Source organism: Callionymus lyra, chromosome 17 (assembly GCF_982586985.1).
Source record: "Callionymus lyra chromosome 17, fCalLyr1.hap1.1, whole genome shotgun sequence".
Taxonomy (NCBI): Eukaryota; Metazoa; Chordata; class Actinopteri; order Syngnathiformes; family Callionymidae; genus Callionymus; species Callionymus lyra.
In genome coordinates, this window is record NC_141834.1 from 7077873 (window position 1) to 7098938 (window position 21066).

The 21066-nt window shown below is 38.7% G+C and overlaps 3 protein-coding genes across 4 annotated transcripts; 2 read left to right on the forward strand and 1 right to left on the reverse strand.

Moving 5' to 3' along the window:
* The first annotated feature begins 43 nt into the window (after nucleotides 1-43).
* On the forward strand, nucleotides 44-7000 carry wdr21 (WD repeat domain 21). The gene is made up of 13 exons (XM_087778969.1): nucleotides 44-1572; nucleotides 1645-1748; nucleotides 1854-2011; nucleotides 2162-2244; nucleotides 2702-2804; nucleotides 2871-3011; nucleotides 3206-3255; nucleotides 3409-3488; nucleotides 3918-4010; nucleotides 4386-4483; nucleotides 4543-4719; nucleotides 5800-5914; nucleotides 5979-7000. The coding sequence occupies exons 1-13, from the start codon at nucleotides 1490-1492 to the stop codon at nucleotides 6194-6196; spliced, it is 1503 nt and encodes a 500-aa protein (XP_087635095.1). The 5' UTR covers nucleotides 44-1489; the 3' UTR covers nucleotides 6197-7000.
* Nucleotides 6328-13198, reverse strand: zfyve1 (zinc finger, FYVE domain containing 1). 2 transcript variants are annotated; one of them, XM_087778968.1, is made up of 13 exons: nucleotides 12934-13198; nucleotides 12165-12628; nucleotides 11860-12103; nucleotides 11535-11795; nucleotides 11252-11466; nucleotides 11077-11183; nucleotides 10150-10258; nucleotides 9992-10089; nucleotides 9787-9904; nucleotides 9549-9719; nucleotides 8859-9039; nucleotides 8677-8790; nucleotides 6328-7668 (listed from the first exon to the last, which is right to left on the reverse strand). In XM_087778968.1, exons 2-13 carry the CDS (start codon nucleotides 12618-12620, stop codon nucleotides 7436-7438), a joined length of 2307 nt encoding a protein of 768 aa, XP_087635094.1. In that variant the 5' UTR covers nucleotides 12621-12628; nucleotides 12934-13198; the 3' UTR covers nucleotides 6328-7435. The 2 variants fall into 2 exon arrangements, with proteins under 2 accessions (XP_087635094.1, XP_087635093.1); XM_087778967.1 differs by having other exon boundaries at nucleotides 12165-13198.
* Nucleotides 13199-13529: 331 nt separating this feature from the next.
* Nucleotides 13530-15909, forward strand: pigh (phosphatidylinositol glycan anchor biosynthesis, class H). The gene is made up of 4 exons (XM_087778975.1): nucleotides 13530-14031; nucleotides 14102-14311; nucleotides 14372-14455; nucleotides 15457-15909. Exons 1-4 carry the CDS (start codon nucleotides 13855-13857, stop codon nucleotides 15526-15528), a joined length of 543 nt encoding a protein of 180 aa, XP_087635101.1. The 5' UTR covers nucleotides 13530-13854; the 3' UTR covers nucleotides 15529-15909.
* The last annotated feature ends 5157 nt before the right edge of the window (nucleotides 15910-21066 follow it).

Genomic DNA, 21066 nt, shown 5'->3' on the forward strand with positions numbered 1-21066 from the left:
CGGCGGGCCGCCGAGCGCCAGCCAATCAGAAGGCGGCAGGGGTCGAGGCAGTGGGCGTGGCCTGTGACGAGCGCTGTCATCAGCGAGAGCTTGTGTATCAAACAAAACAAACACAATCCATTAGAAGATGCGTGTCTTTGTGTGTTTGTGTGATACATCCAAGCATTGAAGCGGTGATTCTTGATCCATGACAGGTGGATTATTTGATAAAAGACGAGGACAGCAAGTGCACATTTATCTCGTTTTTTTCTCTCGTTTAAAATATAAAACTAAAATCGATTCTTTCATTATTTGAAGCTTTTCGAGGTTCATTTTTTAAAATGTAAAGCCATATCTAGCAGCTATTTTTAATGTTACTTTAGTGTTAGTGTTTCTATCAATCGCTTAAGATCAGGTTACCAGCACAAAATTCTATTTTTTATATAAAAGGCCTTGATATTGATACTTCACAACATGATCTTTTAAGAAAGTCATTGGCCACCACCCAATTTGACATATTTTATTTTACTTTTATTCCTTAACTTTTAGGAATAAATGTACTTGTTTGTATAGCAAACATGAGAAAAGTGTGGCCCATATCAGGCTCTTTGACTGTATTTATTATTGAAAATGTGTCTGATAGCTAAAAAAAACAAAACATTTTCTATTTATTATTGTATTAACTCAAAAAACAACCTTACTCAAGTTCTATGTTTTTATTTATTTGTCCTTTTTGTGTATAGTTTTTGCACCTAAAGAATAATAGGAGTAAATATTGAGATCATATTTTGACCACAGATGGATGATTCCCGTTTTATTTTTATGAAATTCAAAGTATATAATGTGGACTAAAGAAATGTTACTGCTAACCCCCTGATGTATAGCATGTGAACCTACATTATTATCAACACATTACAAAGAGATCACTAAAGAACAATTGTTTACTTCTTTAAATACTTTTTATAACCTCCTCAGCTTGTTTTTTTTTATCTTCATTGCAACACATTTAAACAGCAAGTATTTCTTTCGAATTTTCGAATATTTTTTCTCAATGGCCAAAAAAAACTGTATTTGATTTATTACAAAACAAATAAATATTGTACTAGAATAGTTTTGATTTCATCTTTCAGACAGGATGACGTGAATTATGTAATACGTCTGTCTAGCTATAAACTAACGCAGCCACCGGAGCCAATGAGCTTTTGCCACGTCACGTCATTTTAGACCAATAGGATATTCTTGAATAATAACGCTTTCCAACATGGCGGCGTCCAACTCACCAAGTTGCACATGAGCGCCTTATATGATGAGTATTGACAAATCTATAAGTAAAAATAAGTTGCAGTTGACCTCCTAACTATAGAGGATGACTTTATAAGTGTGTATTACTGGATAAGTGGTCTAACTTGACACGCATCTCACAATATGCTTGATTTAGCTGGTTAGCTTAGCATCCAAATAAACAAATCCAGCAGGGAACCGTTCATTCCAGGAGCTGATATATGTTGACATGGACAGAAGAGGTCAAGGACGGTTTATTCGCAGACGTCAGCGCGGTGACTCCAATCGGAGATGGGCGTCCGATGACCCGTGGTTAGTGGAATGTTATGATGAATGAGTGTTGTTACATCTACTGCCCGTTAATGCGAGTTATTCCGAATCCAGGAACAGATACAATGAAGGTCGGTCATCGTACATTTCTCCTGAGAGGACAGCGTCGTCTTCATCATCATCATCATCCCCATCTTCATCATCCAGTGATGCACCAGGTCAGTTATTCTTGGGTGAAACACAAACTACTACATTCACTCAAAAGATAAACTGCTGACAACATGACTTGGCAGCAACTCCTAAAACAGTGTTTATTATTTCAGAGCTCCCTGGATTCTACTTTGATCAAGAGAAGAATCGTTACTTCCGCCTGTTGCCTGGTCACAACAACTGCAACCCACTGACCAAAGAGCAGCTGCAGGAAAAAGAAAGAGAGAAAAGGAGAAGTCTGATGCTTCTGGAGGATGACAAAACAAGAAAAGTAAGTGTGATCTGACATCTCATTGTTAATTGTAAATTAGTTGATGTGTGGTTAGTTAACTTTAAGATAGTCTTAACTAATAGTCACATCAGAATTATTTGCACATTTGTGGACCAGACTCTTAAATAAGGTTTCTCAAATCATCCTTAGAGAGCACCAAGACCAGGGTTGAACTCTTCACTGTTGCACAAGCAAAGGCAACTGGGAATGTTGTCAGAGAAGACCTTCTGTAGGTAAGTAGCCCTCTTGTTTTGGCAAAATCCTTTAGTTTGAAAACAAAGAAATGTGACATATTACCATGAAAAAAGAGACAAAATGCCACAAACGTATGCAGTTGAGATTTTTTCGCTTTAAATGTATGTTAAAATAATTATTAATATCAATTTTATTGTTGTTGCTGAATTTCTGGATCACTTCTAGACAGTCCACTATTCAATTGTTATAGTTGTTTTTTTATATAAAGTATGACCCTTTTTAAATATGTTCCAGACTATAAACCAGCTAGAATACTAATATATAATATAATATAATCAATTTACTCTCGTATTTATTTGTAAAATAATGATGTGCACAAAACATTCTTCCCTTTAATATCTGATTTGATGCTTCAGAGGTTTGTGAAACCGTTTTAATAGAATAGCTATTTTTAAAATAATTCTTATTGTTGCCATGGTTACTGTTTTCCTTCAGACGGATCCATGAAATAAGAACAAGCACAATGAGACGTAATAAACTGCAACTCCAGACACCAGACGAAACCTCCCCCGAAGAGGAAAACTACAGATTTGTAATGGTGAAATGATGTTTGAATTTACATTTAAACGCAGGTCGATGATTTTCATGTTTTCCTCTCTCTCAGGCCGACTCTAAATGCGAGCAGCTCTTCACCGTCAACGACGTCTCTCACGGAGGCTGCAAGTACGGCCTCATGAACTTGAGCGCCAGCGAGAGCTCACTGTCGCTGGAGCTGTGCGATAGTTTCTGCTTCACCAATCACACGGTGGGAAACTCTGCCACACAAAATCACTTTATTTTTTAAATAGAAAATGTTTAACATAAACCAATAACACAAATGTTAAGGTTGCAGTTGATTAGAACTACATTGTAAACATGGGAATGGTGGATAAGAGTGTACAGAAGAAAAAAAAAGTATTCTTAAGTCATCTTAACTTAATTTTCCTTTATGTTTTTCAGGTGAATTCCACCTGCTGGGCCTCCGTCAACTACACCGACTCTCATGTCTTGTATCTTTTATCTTCAGCCTCAGAGAGGATGTTTTATTTTAAATTAAATTTAAATTGAGCAGAATAGTGTCTTTGATTAGTAGGTTTTCATGATAGTTTATTAGTTATGGTTTAAATCATATTCATGTTTGTTTTGTTCCTTGACTGATCAAGGTTATGTCTAGTGGGAGGGGCCGACACTCCTGGCTGTGTCAGTTTACTTCCTGCTTCTCTTTTCAAGAGCAGCCAAACAGGTGAGAAGATACATAGATTTTCATCCATGTTGCACATGCTGGATTAGGATTATATTTAGAAAAACTATCATTATAATTGCTATTATTGGACACATCTGGACAAGTTACTTGTTCAACTGTACAATAACATTTACAGGTTTGTTGCTCTTGTACGTTTTATATATATTCAGAAACCATAAAATGGAAAGCACAAAATAAGTGTAATCATATTTAGAATGTGTAAATAAATGGAATACAATTTATGTCTATAATTTAATGGCATAATTGCTTCTTTCTTTGACATCATAATCACACTTGCAATGAATGCTTTGTCTTCTCGTTGTTTCTGACTGAACGATTCAACTCCTGTAATATTCCATCTCTGTCATAGCAAACAACGGATCTTCGTTGTATGAATGATTTTGACCTTTTTCCCTTTCTATGGTTCAGAGGCTCCGGGACTTCTGTGTAGCCTCAAGATCTGCTGGGCCTGGTCGTGTGCTTGGTGCAATAATCCGCTCATGAAGAACACATTAAGCACAGGTCAGTCGCTCTGTGAAATGTGAATATTTTCAAAATATTAATATCCTTTTAATATTCTTGTTCCAATAATTCAAACATATTTTATTTATATATAAATATACAGTATTTTGTGTATTATAGTGCCTCTAGATAATATTGAATTTAAAAGAATAGAAAGAAAAAATAAAGAATTTACAAAATGTGTTTTAAATGATTGGAATTAGAATATCAGACTGTAGTTCATTCATTAATTAAGAAGATTTAAAAACACAATTATATTCAGAGTTTCAACATTTGACATGTTAAATTAAAATATTCAATGTTCTAGTGGCACTTTTATACTCATGTTTGTAAAAGTGATGTTTACCATTTTAAAAGGTGTGATTCTGTGCACAGGTTTGTCACACAAGGTCATTTTAAAGAACGCCGTATCCGGTGAAACCCACACGTTCAAAGTGAACACAGACGTCCTGACGCAGCAGTTTGCTCTTCAAGTGAGTCTTGGTCGTGAAGTTTATTGGATCGGCAGTTCTTTTAAGTTCCGTGTCTCCAGGCGCCGGTGCTCTACAACGGCTGCCGCTCCGGGGAGATTTTCAGCATCGACCTGCGACTCCGTGGCAGCAGGAGTAAAAACTGGAAGGCCACTTCTTTCCATCAGGAATCGGCCATCACTTCGGTCCGAGTCCTGGAGGATGAGAACTACCTGATGGCGGCGGACATGCTGGGCCAGGTCAGACCCGATTTGGATCATTATTGCAGCGTTAAAAATCAGTTATTCACCACGTATGTCCTTGTGTTGTGTTGTGGGAAACTATTTTACTAACTCATGGATGCATATTTGCGTCTAGATAAACTAGACTAATTATTAGCAGCTTAATAAGAATGTTTTAATTAGTGTTTTAACTCCCTCAACCCCACTTCTGTAGTGTGAACTTGTGTTTATTCAGAGTTCTTAAGCATTTAATTCATAAATCTAAAAATAAGGCTGGATCAGATCAGTCGGGCTCTGAGGTCTGTGGATCAGAATCTACTGATGGTTCCTCGCACACGGTTCAGGACCAGAGGAGAGAAATCCTTCCAGGCTGTTGCTCCTAAGCTTTGGAACGATCTTCCTCTCCCTCTGTGTTTGATGGATCTACTGACTCCTTCAAGAAACATCTTAAGACGTTTCTATTTGTTCAGGCTTTTCCTTGATTTTCTGGAACTCCTGTTGTGTTATCAGTTTTATCTTGACCTTTAAAATATATACTTTATTGAATATTGTTTTGATTAATTAAGCGCTTTGTGACCCTGGTCTAGAAAAGCGCTATACAAATAAAAATTACTTACTTACTTACTTACTAAATTGATATTAAATGTCTTGAATCAAAATTTCCTAAAAAATACTAATTATATGATGAATAAGATTTTACTATACTTTCAAATGTTTTAATATTTGGTTGAGGTATAAATTGACTATTGTTTTTTATGTCTTCATTTTCTTTTTTAATGACCCCCCCAAAAAACCTTATACAATGGGATGGTGTATTGTTGTTGTTGTTGTGTGGAGTTGGTCTTGAATTCTTTGAAAAAGTCAATAGGAATTCTTGAATGTATCTTGCCTTAAGCTGTAGTAGCCCTGTTAGTGTTGTTAATATATTTATCTTTATTTTATTTATTATTGTCTTCATTATATGAATTATTTTATTTTTATTATTATTGATCTTATTATATTATTTACAATATATTTTTCATTTATGTACTGTATGTCTGTGACAACTCAAAATACCCGGATATGGGAAGAATAAAGATACCTCTTATCTAATCTTAGATTAAACTGTGGGATGTGCGCAAGACGAAGCCAGTGATGGAGTATAAAGGTCACTACAATGAACACGCTCGCCTTCCCATCCACGTCAGCGAGCCGGAGGGGCTTCTGCTGGCAGGTATGAGATGTTTTTAAGTTCAACTCTTTCGTCTTTCCTCGCCTGACATGACATGTCCCCACAGTGGGTCAGGACTGCCACACCAGGATATGGAGTCTAAAGGACGCTCGGCTCCTGAGGACCATCCCCTCGCCTAAGACCATTTCCAACAACATGATCCCCAGCATCATCTTCTCCTCCAACCTGGGGGGACGCAGAGGGCTGCCCGGCCTGCTCATGGCCGTGCAGTCAGACTTGTACTTCTATCCTTACAACTCGGACGAGCAGGACGTGAGCAGATAACATTCTTGGATGTTTAGGGTCATGTGATCAAATCACGTGATGCCTAAACTCAGGAGACATTTTATTTATTTTTTACCAAGAACCAAATAAAATGACAGAACTATAAAGTCAAACATAAATGACACAATTAGTCGTGGTTTTCCAGTTTATTGGAAACATTAAGATTGATTTTGACGTGTTCCATACATTTGTGTAACGTCTCCACCCACATAAACCGTTGATGTTCACCCTGCAGCGACTATAATGCGTTATTTTGAGCTGATATCTGAGGTTCTGAGGGTCCAGCCTCGCTAACGCTCTACAAAAACATTTGACCATTTAGCAGAAAAAACATCTGTATATTCATTCAAAAGAAGAAAAAAAGGCATTTATTTCACCCCCCGACAAAGTACATATATTCTCCCCAACAAGTGTTGATACAGCAAAGCAGTTTCCATTATTAAGGCTGTTCTAATACAACAAGTCTAAACTACTTCAAGGTATCAGAGGAACTGGAATGCTTCTTTCTGCCACCATTCAACCCTTTCAGTCATAAACAGGCGTCAGTCATGGTTATAAGATACATTTTTGTACAAAGTTGCAAAACATGATTTGCTAACAGATTGTCAAGGAATTTGAGGTTTTGTGTGCGATTTTTGTAAACGGAAAAAACAAAAGAAGTACAGACGGCGTCCTTCATCTCTGAGGTGATGAGTTCGCTGATCTTGCAGTTTCTCCCTTTTAATCCTACAATTTTCCAGTTTGATCGTCCTGACTCTGCCTCTTTTACATCCCAGAAAGAAGATAAACTTATTATTGACTTCATATGTATTTTCTTTCTTTATGTGACACTATTTTTGACCAAAGTAATTGCGGTTTAAAATGCTTAAATAATTTTAGTGTCTTATACTTCAAGTCTTTTTTAGCTTATTGTGTTTCAATATCTTTTGAGTGTTTTTACCTGTACTTTTTCTGTCTTTTAAGCGAATTCTGTGTCAATATTTTTAATGTTTTTTTCAGTTCTACTTCTCTTAAGTCTTTTTAAGCAAATTTTGTGGCACTATTTTTGAGGTTTTAATTAGTTGTTCTTCTTAAAGTCTTCTTAGGCAAGGTTTTTAGTTTTTCTACTTCAACTTCGCTTCTGCACGGAGCATCAAGTACAGCTTGTGCTTCACAGAGTGTAACATGTGAATGTCAATAATGCATATACGCGTGTAATAAGATGTGGATGATGGCTCCAGATGTTTCAATGAGCGTCTGCTAGAGTTCTCCAGACTTCTGGTTGCAGGCGTCGCACACCCTCACCGGATGATCCCAGCCTCGGGACGGGACGGCGCGTCGCTCCTGAGAACAGTCCTCGCACACGCCCTGGCCGCAGGCACGACAGTGGTGGATGGAGAGGCGAGGGCTGAACTCACGCTGGCACGAGCAGCAGGAGCTGATGTCCTGGTCCGGGACCCAGTAGGATGGACGTGCTGCGTCTTTCATCAGACCTGGACACAAACAGAGGTACCATTATTTTACAAACTAAATCATTATTTGAGTTTTTTTCTTCCTGTTTTCTTTTGGTTAAAAGTTCTTATTATCCTCCAGACTAAACTTGAACTTGCACCAGTTCAGTCCAAATATTACTTGTTGAATGATTGAGCATTTAGTCTAGTTACACCTGATTATATTCATCCATTAAATTAAAAACATACACACACAGCAAACCAACACAAAAACACACTCATTATCCCAATGTGGAAACAAACATGCATACAAAAACACATCAACCCTACGCAGAAACAGAAAAATATGCACCACACTCGCATAACCAAAAACAAACAAACCACCCAAAAACATAAATGCGGAAACACAAACACCATGCCAACATATATGCAAATAACACACACACAACAAATGAACAAAAACAAACCTAACACCCCAAAACATAAACACATAATACAAACACAACCCCAACACATCAATAAGACGCAACACAAACAAATAAACTAAAACACACATAGAACCATAAAAAAAACAGAAACACACACACTATCCCAATGCGGAAAAAGACACGCACACACAACACTAACACATAACCAATGCATACAGTTCACCCCAACAAACACAAACCATACACATGGACAAAAACACACACCACCCCGATGTGGAAATAAAAGTACACAAACTAGCGCCAAAAAACACCAACTATATACAACAACAATACACCTATCTTTATGTTGAAACGGAAGCACACACACCACAGCCAGGTTTCCAGGTGAAAGGTAATAAAGAGAAGATGCTGCTTGGTTCTGTTTTTCTATTGGTTATTTTGTGTGTAATCCTATTTTGTGTTTACAACACTGGCAATAAACGTTTGATTTTGATTCTGATTAAAAAAATAATAACAAAGACACATTTAAATAAGCAGTCGCGACATAAGCGTTGTCATGGACACAGTAATTATTGATCATCCACATGTTATTACACAAGATAATCAATGAAATGATGCTGACCCAGTGGTATATCAATCGCCCCACAAACGGCTCCCAGGGTGTTCTGAACCGCCTCCCCAACCTTCCTGGCGATCAGGGCTCCCCCCTCCTCCTCCAGAGCAGCGTCCAGCAGCTCTGAGGAAAAAGTTAAAATGTATTTATTTAATTTACGTCTTTGGGATCTGTTAAGTTGTGATGCTGACCGGTTGAGATTTCCCTGTTGTGGAAGCACTCGTCACAAACCCGCACCGGAGCCAGACCCCAGCCTCGCTCCGGGACCGGCCGGTTCTTGGAGGAGCAGGCGTCGCAGAATCCTTCTCCACATGCACGGCAGTGATGCTTCGTGTCGTTCGGCTGGAAGTCTTCACTACATTTGTAGCATTTCTGTGCCACAATCACAAAAAAACAAACATTAAAATACAAAAGTTGTATATGAACCCATCCATTATTACTCCATCTTGATTTTTATTTGTTACAAAACAATATTTTATGGGTTACAGGAGACCTCTCTCGAGATAAAACCTCATTCAATAAGAAAAGTTATTTTAAATATAATGTGTGCCAGGCTACCACGTGACCACCGAACTGCTTTACGGCAGTGAGTCCAAAGACAGCGTTAGCTTTCATTTTCAATTGGCGAAAGTTCTGTGAGGATTCTGATGATAATGTAATTGTTATCTTACGTTTCAGGGAGATAAAACTTGAAAGAAAATTTCCCTCGTTTTATAAACATGCGTGTTGACTGTCAGTTTTTGCGACATTGCAATGACACTGATTCTAACACCAGAGGGAGCCAGAAACAAACATGTTAGTAAGAAGTTTCTAAGCTTCTGTTTGCACACGATTGCAGCATTTATATCACATATTGGAACTTGAATCTTGATGGAAATTACCAGAATGAGAGAATTGGGTTTCCAGTACGTAGGAGCGATCTGGTCAGTCAGCCAGGACGTGACTGCTTTGGCTGGCTTAACGCTGAGTTCGGATACAGACTGGGATATGTATTTCACTCCATCCAGTAACCTTTGTGCGGCGTTGTTGTTGTCTTTTAGAAAACCATCCGACTGAAAAGAGGTAAAGTGACAATTAGAGGATTTGTAGTGGTTTTTAAATCCAGCTTTTATGTCTCACCCCGGGCCAACTGTGCTGGATCTCTGTTCTGACCACTGTCTCCACTGGATCCTGGTTCCCATACCAGTACTGTCTACTTCTGTAGATCACTGCACAGTTTGGGCACTCGATTACATACCTGGATAAAAAGAAGGCTGAGTCATTCCGCAAAAATATAAAAATTCCTGGTTCCCTTTCCGATGACTCCGTCTGTTACATCACTCACCCGGACCAGGCATAAATGGCCAAACCAAACCACGGCGAGTCGGATGAGGCCGTCGTTTTGGGAACCACTATGACCTCCTTTCCTCCTTCGTAACAGGCCTGTGAGATCAGCAAAACTTGAAGTAACGTCAACACGGATATTATAGCCTTCGTACTCACTTTGCAGGTATATATGCGATTGTCGTACTGCGCTGAGTAACGGCAGCGATGCTTGGCTTCGTGGTCGAGTCCCTCCTTGAGGTGGTTCATGCTCCTCTTGCACTCAGAACTGAATGTTAAAGAGAGTATTTTAACGAGATCATGTGGAAGTGCCGTTTTACAGTAGCATGTTTCGTCTACATCTATTTTGAATGAAGAAAAGATGAAAAACAAGTGCACTAAAGAGATGTTTTGCGTTTCTTAACCCGATCAACCATAACAGGAAATGCCAAAAATGGACAGGTTGAGGACTTTAAGACATACATTTTTTAAGCATTTTACTATTTTGACGACCTCTTTGTTTCATTAATACAAAACATACACAAGGCCTGGCCGGAAAGTTCATTTTTGCAGCCCACAAGAGCAAAATAATTACAGTATAGTTCAGGGCTTTTTAACTAAATCATAAAATGGGTCCGAAATATTTTAACAATCCAAGTTGTGAGCCGAAACAAAAAGTAGATTTACCAACTGTAACAGTAAGTTTGACGGATGATATTGGCTTTTCATTGTTTTAGTCTGGATTTATCTCAACTGTCTTCGTGTTGGTTATCTTTTCCCAAACAAATGTATTTCCTTCGACATCAATTTTACTGGATTTGGAATTCTATTTATAGTTGTAGACATCTTTAATGTGTTGCTTATCTCATCTTAAACACTTGCATCTTAAGTAAACCTTCTAGGGCCACTTAAAATGACTTGTCGGGCCAGGGCCTAAATTTGATACATGTCGTATAGTTGAGATGAAATTAAAGTGAATCTATAACTGGAATATCAATATTAAAATTCTTATGATTAATGCCAGGGAAAGGTGATTATATTAAAGATGGGAAAGAAGATGATTTTTCTTTAGAAAGACCACAAGGCTGTGGCTAGGAGTGTATTTACCTGCAGCTCAAACAGATACTGGAGCAAGTGAAGTACTCGTCTGGAAAGAATGAGTTACTGGTCATCTGCTCCTCTGGGACATCACCACTAAACCTCTCGCTCAGCGCCTGATGGGAACAAACAATGGATGACGAGCTGGTCAATTGAGAATAGTTGGCATCGAGGTTCTACGTACGTGGAGAGCCTTGAAAATGACACTGGCTGACCGGGGGGAACGGGTAGTGTTGTTGTCTAGTTGTTGCTCCAGGCTATGAAGAAGTCCGCTGAAATCTGTGGGAGGGTTGTAGGTCCGAGTTCCTCGGTACAGGACGGAACTGAACGCGTCTGGGAACAGCCCCAGCTTCCTAAACCGCTCCTGCAGAAGACGATCCGTGGATTCTAATGGTTTATCTAGAATTGGAAGCAGAAACTAATCAATGTTCCCAGTCAAAATGACTGAACAGGAAGTTTGAATTTACCGAATCCTAACAGCTTGGTGTGGACCGTCTCGTGGAAGATGATGACCGCAGGACCTAGAGTAGACAAGGGGACATCCAGGCCGCAGCGAGTCGTGGTCGCCTTCAGCTCCTTGGAGAAGTGTTTTAAGTAGGCATCTGAGGCGTCACCGAGGAACTTAAAGAGGTCGTCGTGGAGACGATCCGCGTGGGTGCGATAGATGATGATGTCTGATATGGCCAAGACTTTGAGGAGAAGACGAGTATGTTTGCCCTGAGTAGACCCTGAAGAACAATAATTGGATTTAAGTGCTCAAATGTGTCTTCTAGAAAGATGCTTCATCCATACCTGCTCCTAATAATCCTTCTGTGTCTATGACGACCACCCGGTGCCCTGGATCCATGGCTGCCCACACGCCCATCGTGCAGGACTCTTGGTTTGGCGAGGTCCGAAACACTTCCCTTCCAAGGAAGAACGTGTGGTTGAGGGTGTGAGACTTCCCCTCACCAGTGTTCCCAAAGATGGACACCACCTTGAGAAGCTCATCTGGTCTGCAGTCCAGTCTCTTTACGAACTCATCCTCGTCTTTCACCTGAGAGAATTTGAAACGTGAGGGTCTTCAAAAGAAAGATGTTGAGAGAAGAAGGACTTACTTGCATCTCCTCCTTCTCATCCACGAGAAGAAAGCTGCACACTTTCTCCAGCTGAGCTTTCAGGAGGTCCATGTCGGACTCTCCTGCCATCACGCTGCTGTCTTGAGGGGCTGTGGCAGGTGGGTAGGGGGTCAGGGGGTGTTTCTTTTTGTTGATCACGCCGTGGGTCCTTTTCTGGCAATCCAAGCACAGGTTGATCTTACAACCCTGGCAGCGCACCACAGCCCTCAGTCGGCCTCCGCTCCCAGCGCCGACGGCGCCGCCTTTGCACGAGTCGCAGAAGGGGACGTGTCCCGGGGCGAGTCGGACCCGGTCGTGGTTCCTCATCCTGTCCTGGTGGTGCAGCTCCAGCTCGCAGCGGACACACTGCAGGCTGCCACACTCGTCGCACTCGTAGGCCGCTTCATCCGAACCCCCGCAGGCGTAGCTCTCTTGACAGACCGGTCCTGTGTTCATGCCTTTATCTATGGATGGACCTTGACCGCTCATTTCAAGATTGACAGGTCGAGACTCTTACACTTGCTGCTGACAGTTGTTTAAAAATAGAACTAGCTGTAAAAAGCTACAGCCTGGTAAAAACACATGTTTTAAACTCTTTTATGACGTGATCAAAGAAAATTAAATCTTATGACGTGATTCTAACTTATGCTTTGACAGAAAAGTATTAAAAAACTTCCATTGTTTACATATTATTACTCAGCTGCCAACATTCAAAAGAACAGCATCTACTTCTTAATTTAAATAGACATGAATCCAACTAACAACTCACAGTTAAAGATAGTTCTGGAAAGAACCGAACCAGCTTCATTTCCAGGACTGACTTAGCAAAAACACTACCGGTACCGACCCATCGACGACCGAACCGAAGCTAAGAACCAACATCATCATCACAACAACACGATGACACGTCGACGACATTCAAGATCGAACCCCAGCCGCCGGTACCGTGGACCGTCTGGACCATCGATCCTCACGGCGCCGATGACGTTGTTGTTGTTGTTGTTTCACCAGCAGCTGATCGGCTTGTTTTTATTCCAGGGGTTAAAAGTCATTAAAAAAAACCGAGGGGCATGATGGGAAATTGAGGCGACACGTAGCAGGTTTATAGAAACTAAAAAGAAAAAGAAAATGCATTAAAACTGTACATTTGTATTGGTGTGTATTTTATTTTCGTTTGATCAAATATAATTTTTTTTTAAAGTACACGAATTTGTTTTAACGGTGCGTTTATTTCATTGTGCGGCGTGAGCCGCCAGGAAGCCGGTGGGCGGTTACGATAGTCTCCTTAATTCCAGATTTCCCCCAAAAATGCACGTATAAAACACATTGTCCATTATTAATTGTATACCATTTGTCTTAGTTTTAAAAAGAAAGTTTATTTTAATGAACTCCCTCGTGCTTTTATTTCACTTGAATTGTCGTGGTTGGAGTTGATGACGGGACGTCCCGGCGTTGATAACCAACGCATTCGCCATCAACTCGGTTCACTTTTTATTTCTAAAGCTACACGATGACATCACACCGGTTTGTTTAGTGACTCATTGATCACCGATTTTAGTGTTTATTTCACAACTTGTTCTCCGTTTCAAAGCAGTGTTTACGCCGCTAAATGTGAATGACCTTGGTTTGTTTACCATTAGCCAACATTAGCTTAATGCTAAGCTAGCTCAAGTGTTTGATAGCTTTAACAATGGAGGACGAGAAGTTAATGGATATCAGCGGGAAGCCCATAACTCTGGACTGTCACGATCACACCAGCTTCTGCAGGGAGTTCACCGTGAGCTCCTCGAAAATGTCCATCGCCAAAGTGATGGTTTACACCTGCTGTGTGTGGCTGCTGGCTTACACCATCTTCTTCTTCACTCAGGTAACAAACTCAAATGTTGTGTTGTTGTTGTTTTTAACTTATTCTAACACGTGTTTATGTTTCTCTGCAGAACACTGCCGTCCTGTCCAGTGCCATCTTCATCACCCTGGTCGGCATGGTGCTTCACATCCACTTTGTGAAGGTGGATCACGAGTCCTTGCTGGTCATCGACTCCGTGGGGGTCCAGGTGTCCTCCACCTTCGCCTCCGGACGAGAGACCACGTCCTTCATCGAGATGAGCAAGATCAAGGACGTGGTCATCAACGAAGCCATATACATGGTGCGTGGTACGTCTTCACGGTCCATTTATTGATCACTAACATGTTTAATCTCATTCCAGCATCAAATCATCTACTACCTGTGCATACTACTGAAGGACCCTTCTGGAGCCGGACCGGTGTCAGACGTGGTACCGTTGTTTCAGGTAAGCTTTGTATAGATAGCATATAATATAGGGTTACTTTACGTCCTCTTTTACCTGAACATCTATCTATCTATGTCCTCTATGTCCACGGTTTAGTTTTGAATTTTTGCAGCAAGTACTATCTTGTATTTACAGTAAATGCATTAAACATGATCATCCATCTTTAATATCTCTTTCCATCTGCTTCCCTTTTTTTCTTCTTTTTTTTAACTCACTTTGTTGTAATTCTACATATTTATTGTTGAGACTTTGTCGTGTTGCAGCTGCAGTTGCAGACTTGCGTCTTCAGGCTTCTTTCTTTCTTTAGTTAAGGCTTTTTATTTTGGTTTAACGACTTGTTTACCAATGATGTAATGGTTTTTACACTGCATTATACATCCTAACTTCACTTTAAAGCACAGGACATCTGTGCAAGTCTAGAAAAAAACTTGAGAAAAAGTTAAACCTTAAACATACCTTTGCGATGCTGAAGCAATTTTCTTTTTCATTAGCTATAGTATTAATTATTTTGATAATGGAGGAATAACTAATAAACTAACTGATGAAAAATAGGCTTAATTTATATTCTGACATAATGGACACCAGAGAGTTTATTCTGTCGCATGTACTACCTCAGTATTTGTTCTTGTCAGACTAGAAGACAGATTATATAATGTATTTTGTTAAAAAAAAAAAAATATTACAAACCATATTGTTATTGAGGATATATAATTATTTGCTGATACTTTTCTTTTGGGAAATGCTTCAGAACAATAGATGTTGTTTTTTTTAACACAATTTAGTTCTCAAAAATGCCTGGTTAAGTGCATTTTTAGGAGTTCAGAATATGCATGAACTGAGTTAGAAGCGCTTAAAAAACACTTGACCCCCAAACCCTCTTAAAATGTTCAAACAACTGCTCACAAAGGCAGTCATGTCCTCATTTTGTCTATTCAGAATAAGGTCACCCAGGATAATATGTGACGATAAAAGAGTCTCATGTTTTTGTTCCTGTCCTGCAGAGCTCCAAGCCGAGGCTGAACTGCTTGACGAAAATCTACAAAAGCTGTCAGGAGATCTTGCCAAAATGCTGACTGAGTGCATGTCAGGTCAAACAAACAACCTCTGAATGTTGGTGCTTTTAAATAAATAAATGACCCAATCTTTGTAAACGCACAAATAGATTAAACCCCTCAAAGTGTTCAACAGTGTTTACCTTCTTTTTTATATATAAAGAATAATATAATCAGTAGAAAACAACCCTCTTACCATATACTGTATGTTTCTAAACATAATCATTTTTACTTTCCTATAATGTTAAAGGTTAAGAACCTCAAAAATGAGATGTTGTATTTTTAACACTTGGTAAAAACGATTAAAAATGTCTTTTAAAACTGTCTCTCTGAATTTGTCCAGTAGGAGGCGGTATAACATCGCCCGCATCGCATGTTACAACTTCCGTTAGTTAAATTAAATTCATGACCTTTTCTTCTGCTCTGTTTACTTTCTTGTGCCTGTCATCCACCATTTGATCACATATTGCTTGTACTGGCTTAAGATCATTTGAATTGCAACATAAATAAGATAAAATCGATGTTAAATCGTGAACATAATAAGTAAATAAAACAACATTTTATCATGTTCTTTCTTGTTTCGTTACTGTATAGTTTGAAGTATTAAATATTACTATTTAAACAAATATCTACATGTATTGTCCTATAAACAAAAAACCCTTGTCTGAACCTGTGAATGTACAGAACCAGTTTTCAATATTTTATTCCCATTACTGTACATGCTTCAAGATATGGATCACATCTCCATGAGTCTCATGTGGTTTTAAGCATCAGATAGTGATGGTGTGAACCTTAACCTTTGACACGGTTCTCAGGTCAACATCCCAGTTCTTAGACCAGCGTTGTTGACTTTTAGGATGACGAAAGTAACTTAAACATGTATTATTTTCTGCATTAACGTAAATATTATGTCAATTAATGTTTTTTTTACGTAAATTGTTTGTTTTTTTAAACATATTTTTTTTAATTAGTTTTACTTTAATTTATTGGCCTATTTGTAACTTTTCAAATTAAGTACTTAAATATTTGTCAATATATTTTTCATAATATGTATTATTAGTATTTATTTAACGATTTAATCTTTGATCATTACTCGTCATTATTCTCCTTTTTTTATTCTTTTTTTTTAACTCCTAAAAGTTTTATTATTCCTCATTTTCTAACATCTGCAGCCAGAGTCGTAGCTCCAGAACACAAACAGAAGGGTGTGATTTTCACGTGGGCGACGTGTGAAGACCGACCACCGACGAGATAATAGTCCCTCCTGGCGGTGTGAACCTGCCAGCGTCCAGTCACGTCGAGGGGCAGACCCGGGGTGACACCTCGAGGCCGAACCGGTCGTCGACCTCCTGGCTTGTAAATCACGCAGCAGACGACAGCGAGGCTTTCTTCAGCCGCAGGTGTGGAATCCTTAATTACGCCCGTAGATTTAATAGACCTTTAATTGCGTGTCGATGTTTCTCGCTCCACTGATTCTTACTTTTCTAGAATAATAAATTAAAAAAACAACCTTACTTTGTCTTCCTCTGGTTTTCATGAAGCATTTTGATCAAACCATGTTTTTACTTCGGTTGAAGCTCGTCAGCTGTGAGAACGTTTGAACCCGGGAAAAATAAAGTTTGGTTCCCCACTGAGGTGGGAGTCGATCCCCCGCCACCACCTGCCTTCGCTCGCACACGTTACACACCCGTGTCACTTCGATGTCAATCAATAACAAAACCTTTCATTAAATGTATAATTTGGTAAAGAGCGTTTAGTTGTTTTTCTAAGAGAAGTTTTTGTTTTTGTCTAGGGGGTTTGTTGGGTGTGTTCAAGGGTGGGGTCCATTAGAGGGTCAGCAGGGGGTTTTGAAGAAATGGGGGTGTTCGGTAAAAATGTTTCCAGGGTTAAGAAGTAAAGTTCGGGACATAAAAAACAAACTTTTCTTTTTGATCTTTATCTTTAATTTACAAAAAATATTAGATATGAGAAAATAATGTTGTGTGCATGCCTGGCCTGTACGTGGTGTTGTTGTGCCCTCTAAGAAAATACAAGAGGCGTTTCTCTGTCAGTTATATTTGTTGTTATAAAGTGACTTCTCCTAGGGTGAAGGTTTGAGGTTAAGTGATAAAGAATGTTGTTTTATATTTTATGGTCGTAAAAAGCAACAAGCATAACCAAATATATTCATTTGGGGATTTCTTACATTGTTTTAGTTTCCAAAAAAATGTTTTTTTGTTTGGATAAATGTCCTGTTCTTTAATAAAGCTGCAGATAAGATCAATGTCGTCGTCTTCTGAGCGAGAACTGAAGTTAAATAACCTCCACAATGAGTTCAATTTTTGACGTTTGCAGCAGAATACCGAACAGTTGTAGAGAAAGTCAAGAGTTAAAAGGATGAAATGTTTATTTGTTTGTGTTTAATGAACTTTAACTGAGTTAATACTTTCACACGGTTGTTAAGTACAGAACAAAGTTGGATACAGTCATGCTGCCATGTTCAGAGCATGTTTTTGGCTTGATATCATGTGACAAAGAGACCTTCAGAGTGTCAAAACGTTAAAACTATATTTCTATTTTGTTAATCGTATTTGATCTAGAATAAACAATTTGCAACTTAAATCTTCACGTAAAAATCCATTTTGTTTTATTCAATTGTTGTTTAACGTTTTCTTTATTTAAAAAACGCCTTTTAAATAAACTGAAACTGAGACTGTATTTGTACCTTCTATAATACTACTTAAAAAAACATTTTTTAAGTTTTAATGTAATAAATAAATAACAAATGAAGCTTTTGTAAGGAATATATTTTGTATTTTGAAATCGATACATTAAACTGCTTTTACTAAAATATTTGTGTATTATTATTATACTATTCTATTACAATTGGTTGTATTTTTACGTCTTAAAGGAAACTGTTGGAAAGGTGTTCCAATATTAGCTCAGAGATGTTTCCTCGGACAGAAAGCTCTGGTGTCTTCCTCATTTTGGTGTGTGTTGAACTTATTGTTCACGTTGACAAGTGATATTTATTCTGCGTGAATGATCTCAGTTCAGCAGCGAGTGTCAGGTTTAACTGGCAGTTGCCGCCACAAACCATTGTCTAGCTGTCAGTCCTCGAACCCATCGTTTAAATTCAAATAAAAAAAAAGAAGAAAGAACGATTGTTAGGCCACGCCCCCTCGAGCGTCACCTGGCAGACGTGCGCGTCAGTGAGACCAGATCCCGTCAGACCAGGTGAGCCAGGATCAGGTTCAGCTGGTCTGACGACTCGCAACTGACTGCACGTCCGCTTTGTTTTTTTTAAACTTGGTTGATAAAAAAAAACGAGCTTCATGAACGTGGCTTGAGGTCACGTGCGAGACAGTTTTTGTTACCTTAAAAATGAGTCAAATATTACACTAGTGCCTGAGGGATTAGAAAATAATTCCTCAAAATTAGTTTGTACTGAAAATGCTAAGATACTATCACAATATAAGTACTTTAAAAAAGTTCATCTTTACCGCTGAGTTCATTTTGATTTTTCTCCTTTTGCAGGTTCCACTCAAAATACCCCTCTAAGGAGGTATTAGGGTTTTGTTGACGTAGACTCTTTAGATTTATGTCTATATATCTTCTGGGTCCCAACTTTCAGAACCTAATCAGTAAATCCAATAATAACACCCCTTATGAGAGACTGTCTCACTGTTGGTGTCGCCGACTCTTTACCGGGAAGCCTTGCTGGCTCATAGGGGTGTGTAATGACAGGAATATGGTGATACGATACGTATCACGATACAGGGGCAAAGATACAATATAATTCAATACTGCACGAACAAGGATATATTCGTAGTATTGTTCCAGTGTTGTTCGAGTACTTGACTCTGGTGTTGCAGAATTTACAGACCACATGACTCTTGAGGAAGTCGTAACTGCTTTCATTTGTTTTGAAACTAAAATATGTCCAAAGCTTTAAAAGCTGCTGGAGTCGACTGTATCCTCTCGTCCCCAGTCATTGCTTGGGGTCTCGCGGGACGTAATTACAGGTGCCATCTGTCGCAATAGCTGCGTATAATTGCGTGTTAATTGTAAATTAAAAATAAATAAATTACATTTGATTTTGTACAAACTTTATTGAAATAGAAACAATGAAATAACTTTGAGAAAATATAATTTACAAGCCCCCCCCTCTATAAGAAAATCGATACAATGCAGTTGAATATTGGTGGTGTTGTAAAGAATTTCTATCAATGGAAAAAAAAAAGCACACTGTGTTCAAGTGTATATTTGACACAATATTATGGGATGTACATTTCTAAAATGACAATATCGTACTGTTAGGATTATCGTGAAACACCGAAAACACATCGACCAAGTGATTTTTCCAAGTAAAGTCAACGTAAAGATACTATGGACGTCACTGTGTTTTGAGATGTTTAATCGAATTCCGTGGCCATCCGTCCAATGAGAAGCCAGACTCTACATGAAACATTTAACATGGAGGACTCACTCGACTTCAGTATCTTGATGCTTTATGACCCGAAATATCTGGGACAGAAAGAGGAAGGATCTGGAGGAAGTGCCTTTTGACATTCCTTTGCTGTTTCCTGGTATATTAGCTTTTACATTAGCTTTTATGCTAACTTGTCAAGATAGTTTATGAAAACACCTTTGAACGTCAATGACTGATCATGTGTTTCTGGATCATTTACTGAAGTATAAATGAAGTTGAAATAATCCTAATGGTTGTCGTCTTCAGTCTAAAGACGTAAAGAGTTGAAATGATGACTTTAAACTGTCCTCAGGTGTGTGTGAGTGTCTGGACCGATGATCTCTCCGGGGATTCCCCTTCTTTAGCCCCGTTTAAGAAAATAACAGACCTTCAGGTCAAAGAGATGTGAGTCAGGATCGATGTGTTGAACATGATAATAATGTTCTTGAACTTTTGCAAGATCCTCATCTGTCATTCATAGTGGTTAAGAAACGACAACCTGCGGTGACTCATGTTTATGTCATCGTTGTGTATCAGCGTCTGATCACAGGACCGAGGCCAGACACACACACACACACACACACACACACACACATGTACAATATGAGCCACAGAAAAGTACAGTACCTACACGCTCTTTAATATATAATTGTAACAAAGCATACCAAGGAACATATGACATCACATGATGTCGCAGACAGTGAGTCACGTGATAGAATGTATGTTCATTCATAAACAAGAAAATCCCCCAAATTACTTTCACGTTCTGGAGCCATGTTGGAAACTAATTATGGACTAAAGTTAAAAATACTGCAGGCTATACAGTTACACAACCAGAAATTGTTTATACAAACTTGAAAAATAAAGTGTTATCAATTTCTTTCATTTTCTTTTCCTCTTATGCACAATAAACATCAAGTAGTAAGTATCAAGTATAAGTATTTGGATGTTGTGTGTTCTTTTTTTAAAGAAAATTCAGCTCTTTTCATGACAGTGATATGAACATACACTTCTGCCTATAACTCCAAAAAGAGACGGATTACTTTTTCACCAACACAAAAAAAATATCCCAAACCGACATGAGGGTCAGTAGAAATTTTCACGTTAAA

Coding starts and splice junctions, on each gene's coding strand:
- zfyve1 (XM_087778967.1), bottom strand. CDS start 12,653: ATGAGCGGTCAAGGTCCATCCATAGATAAAGGCATGAACACAGGACCG. Junction 12,104..12,164: donor ATGAGAAGGAGGAGATGCAA/GTAAGTCCTTCT, acceptor AAATTCTCTCAG/GTGAAAGACGAGGATGAGTT. Junction 9,720..9,786: donor TCCAGCACAGTTGGCCCGGG/GTGAGACATAAA, acceptor ACCTCTTTTCAG/TCGGATGGTTTTCTAAAAGA.
- wdr21 (XM_087778969.1), top strand. CDS start 1,490: ATGGACAGAAGAGGTCAAGGACGGTTTATTCGCAGACGTCAGCGCGGT. Junction 2,245..2,701: donor TCAGAGAAGACCTTCTGTAG/GTAAGTAGCCCT, acceptor GTTTTCCTTCAG/ACGGATCCATGAAATAAGAA. Junction 3,256..3,408: donor TACACCGACTCTCATGTCTT/GTATCTTTTATC, acceptor TGACTGATCAAG/GTTATGTCTAGTGGGAGGGG.
- pigh (XM_087778975.1), top strand. CDS start 13,855: ATGGAGGACGAGAAGTTAATGGATATCAGCGGGAAGCCCATAACTCTG. Junction 14,312..14,371: donor TCAACGAAGCCATATACATG/GTGCGTGGTACG, acceptor ATCTCATTCCAG/CATCAAATCATCTACTACCT. Junction 14,456..15,456: donor ACGTGGTACCGTTGTTTCAG/GTAAGCTTTGTA, acceptor CCTGTCCTGCAG/AGCTCCAAGCCGAGGCTGAA.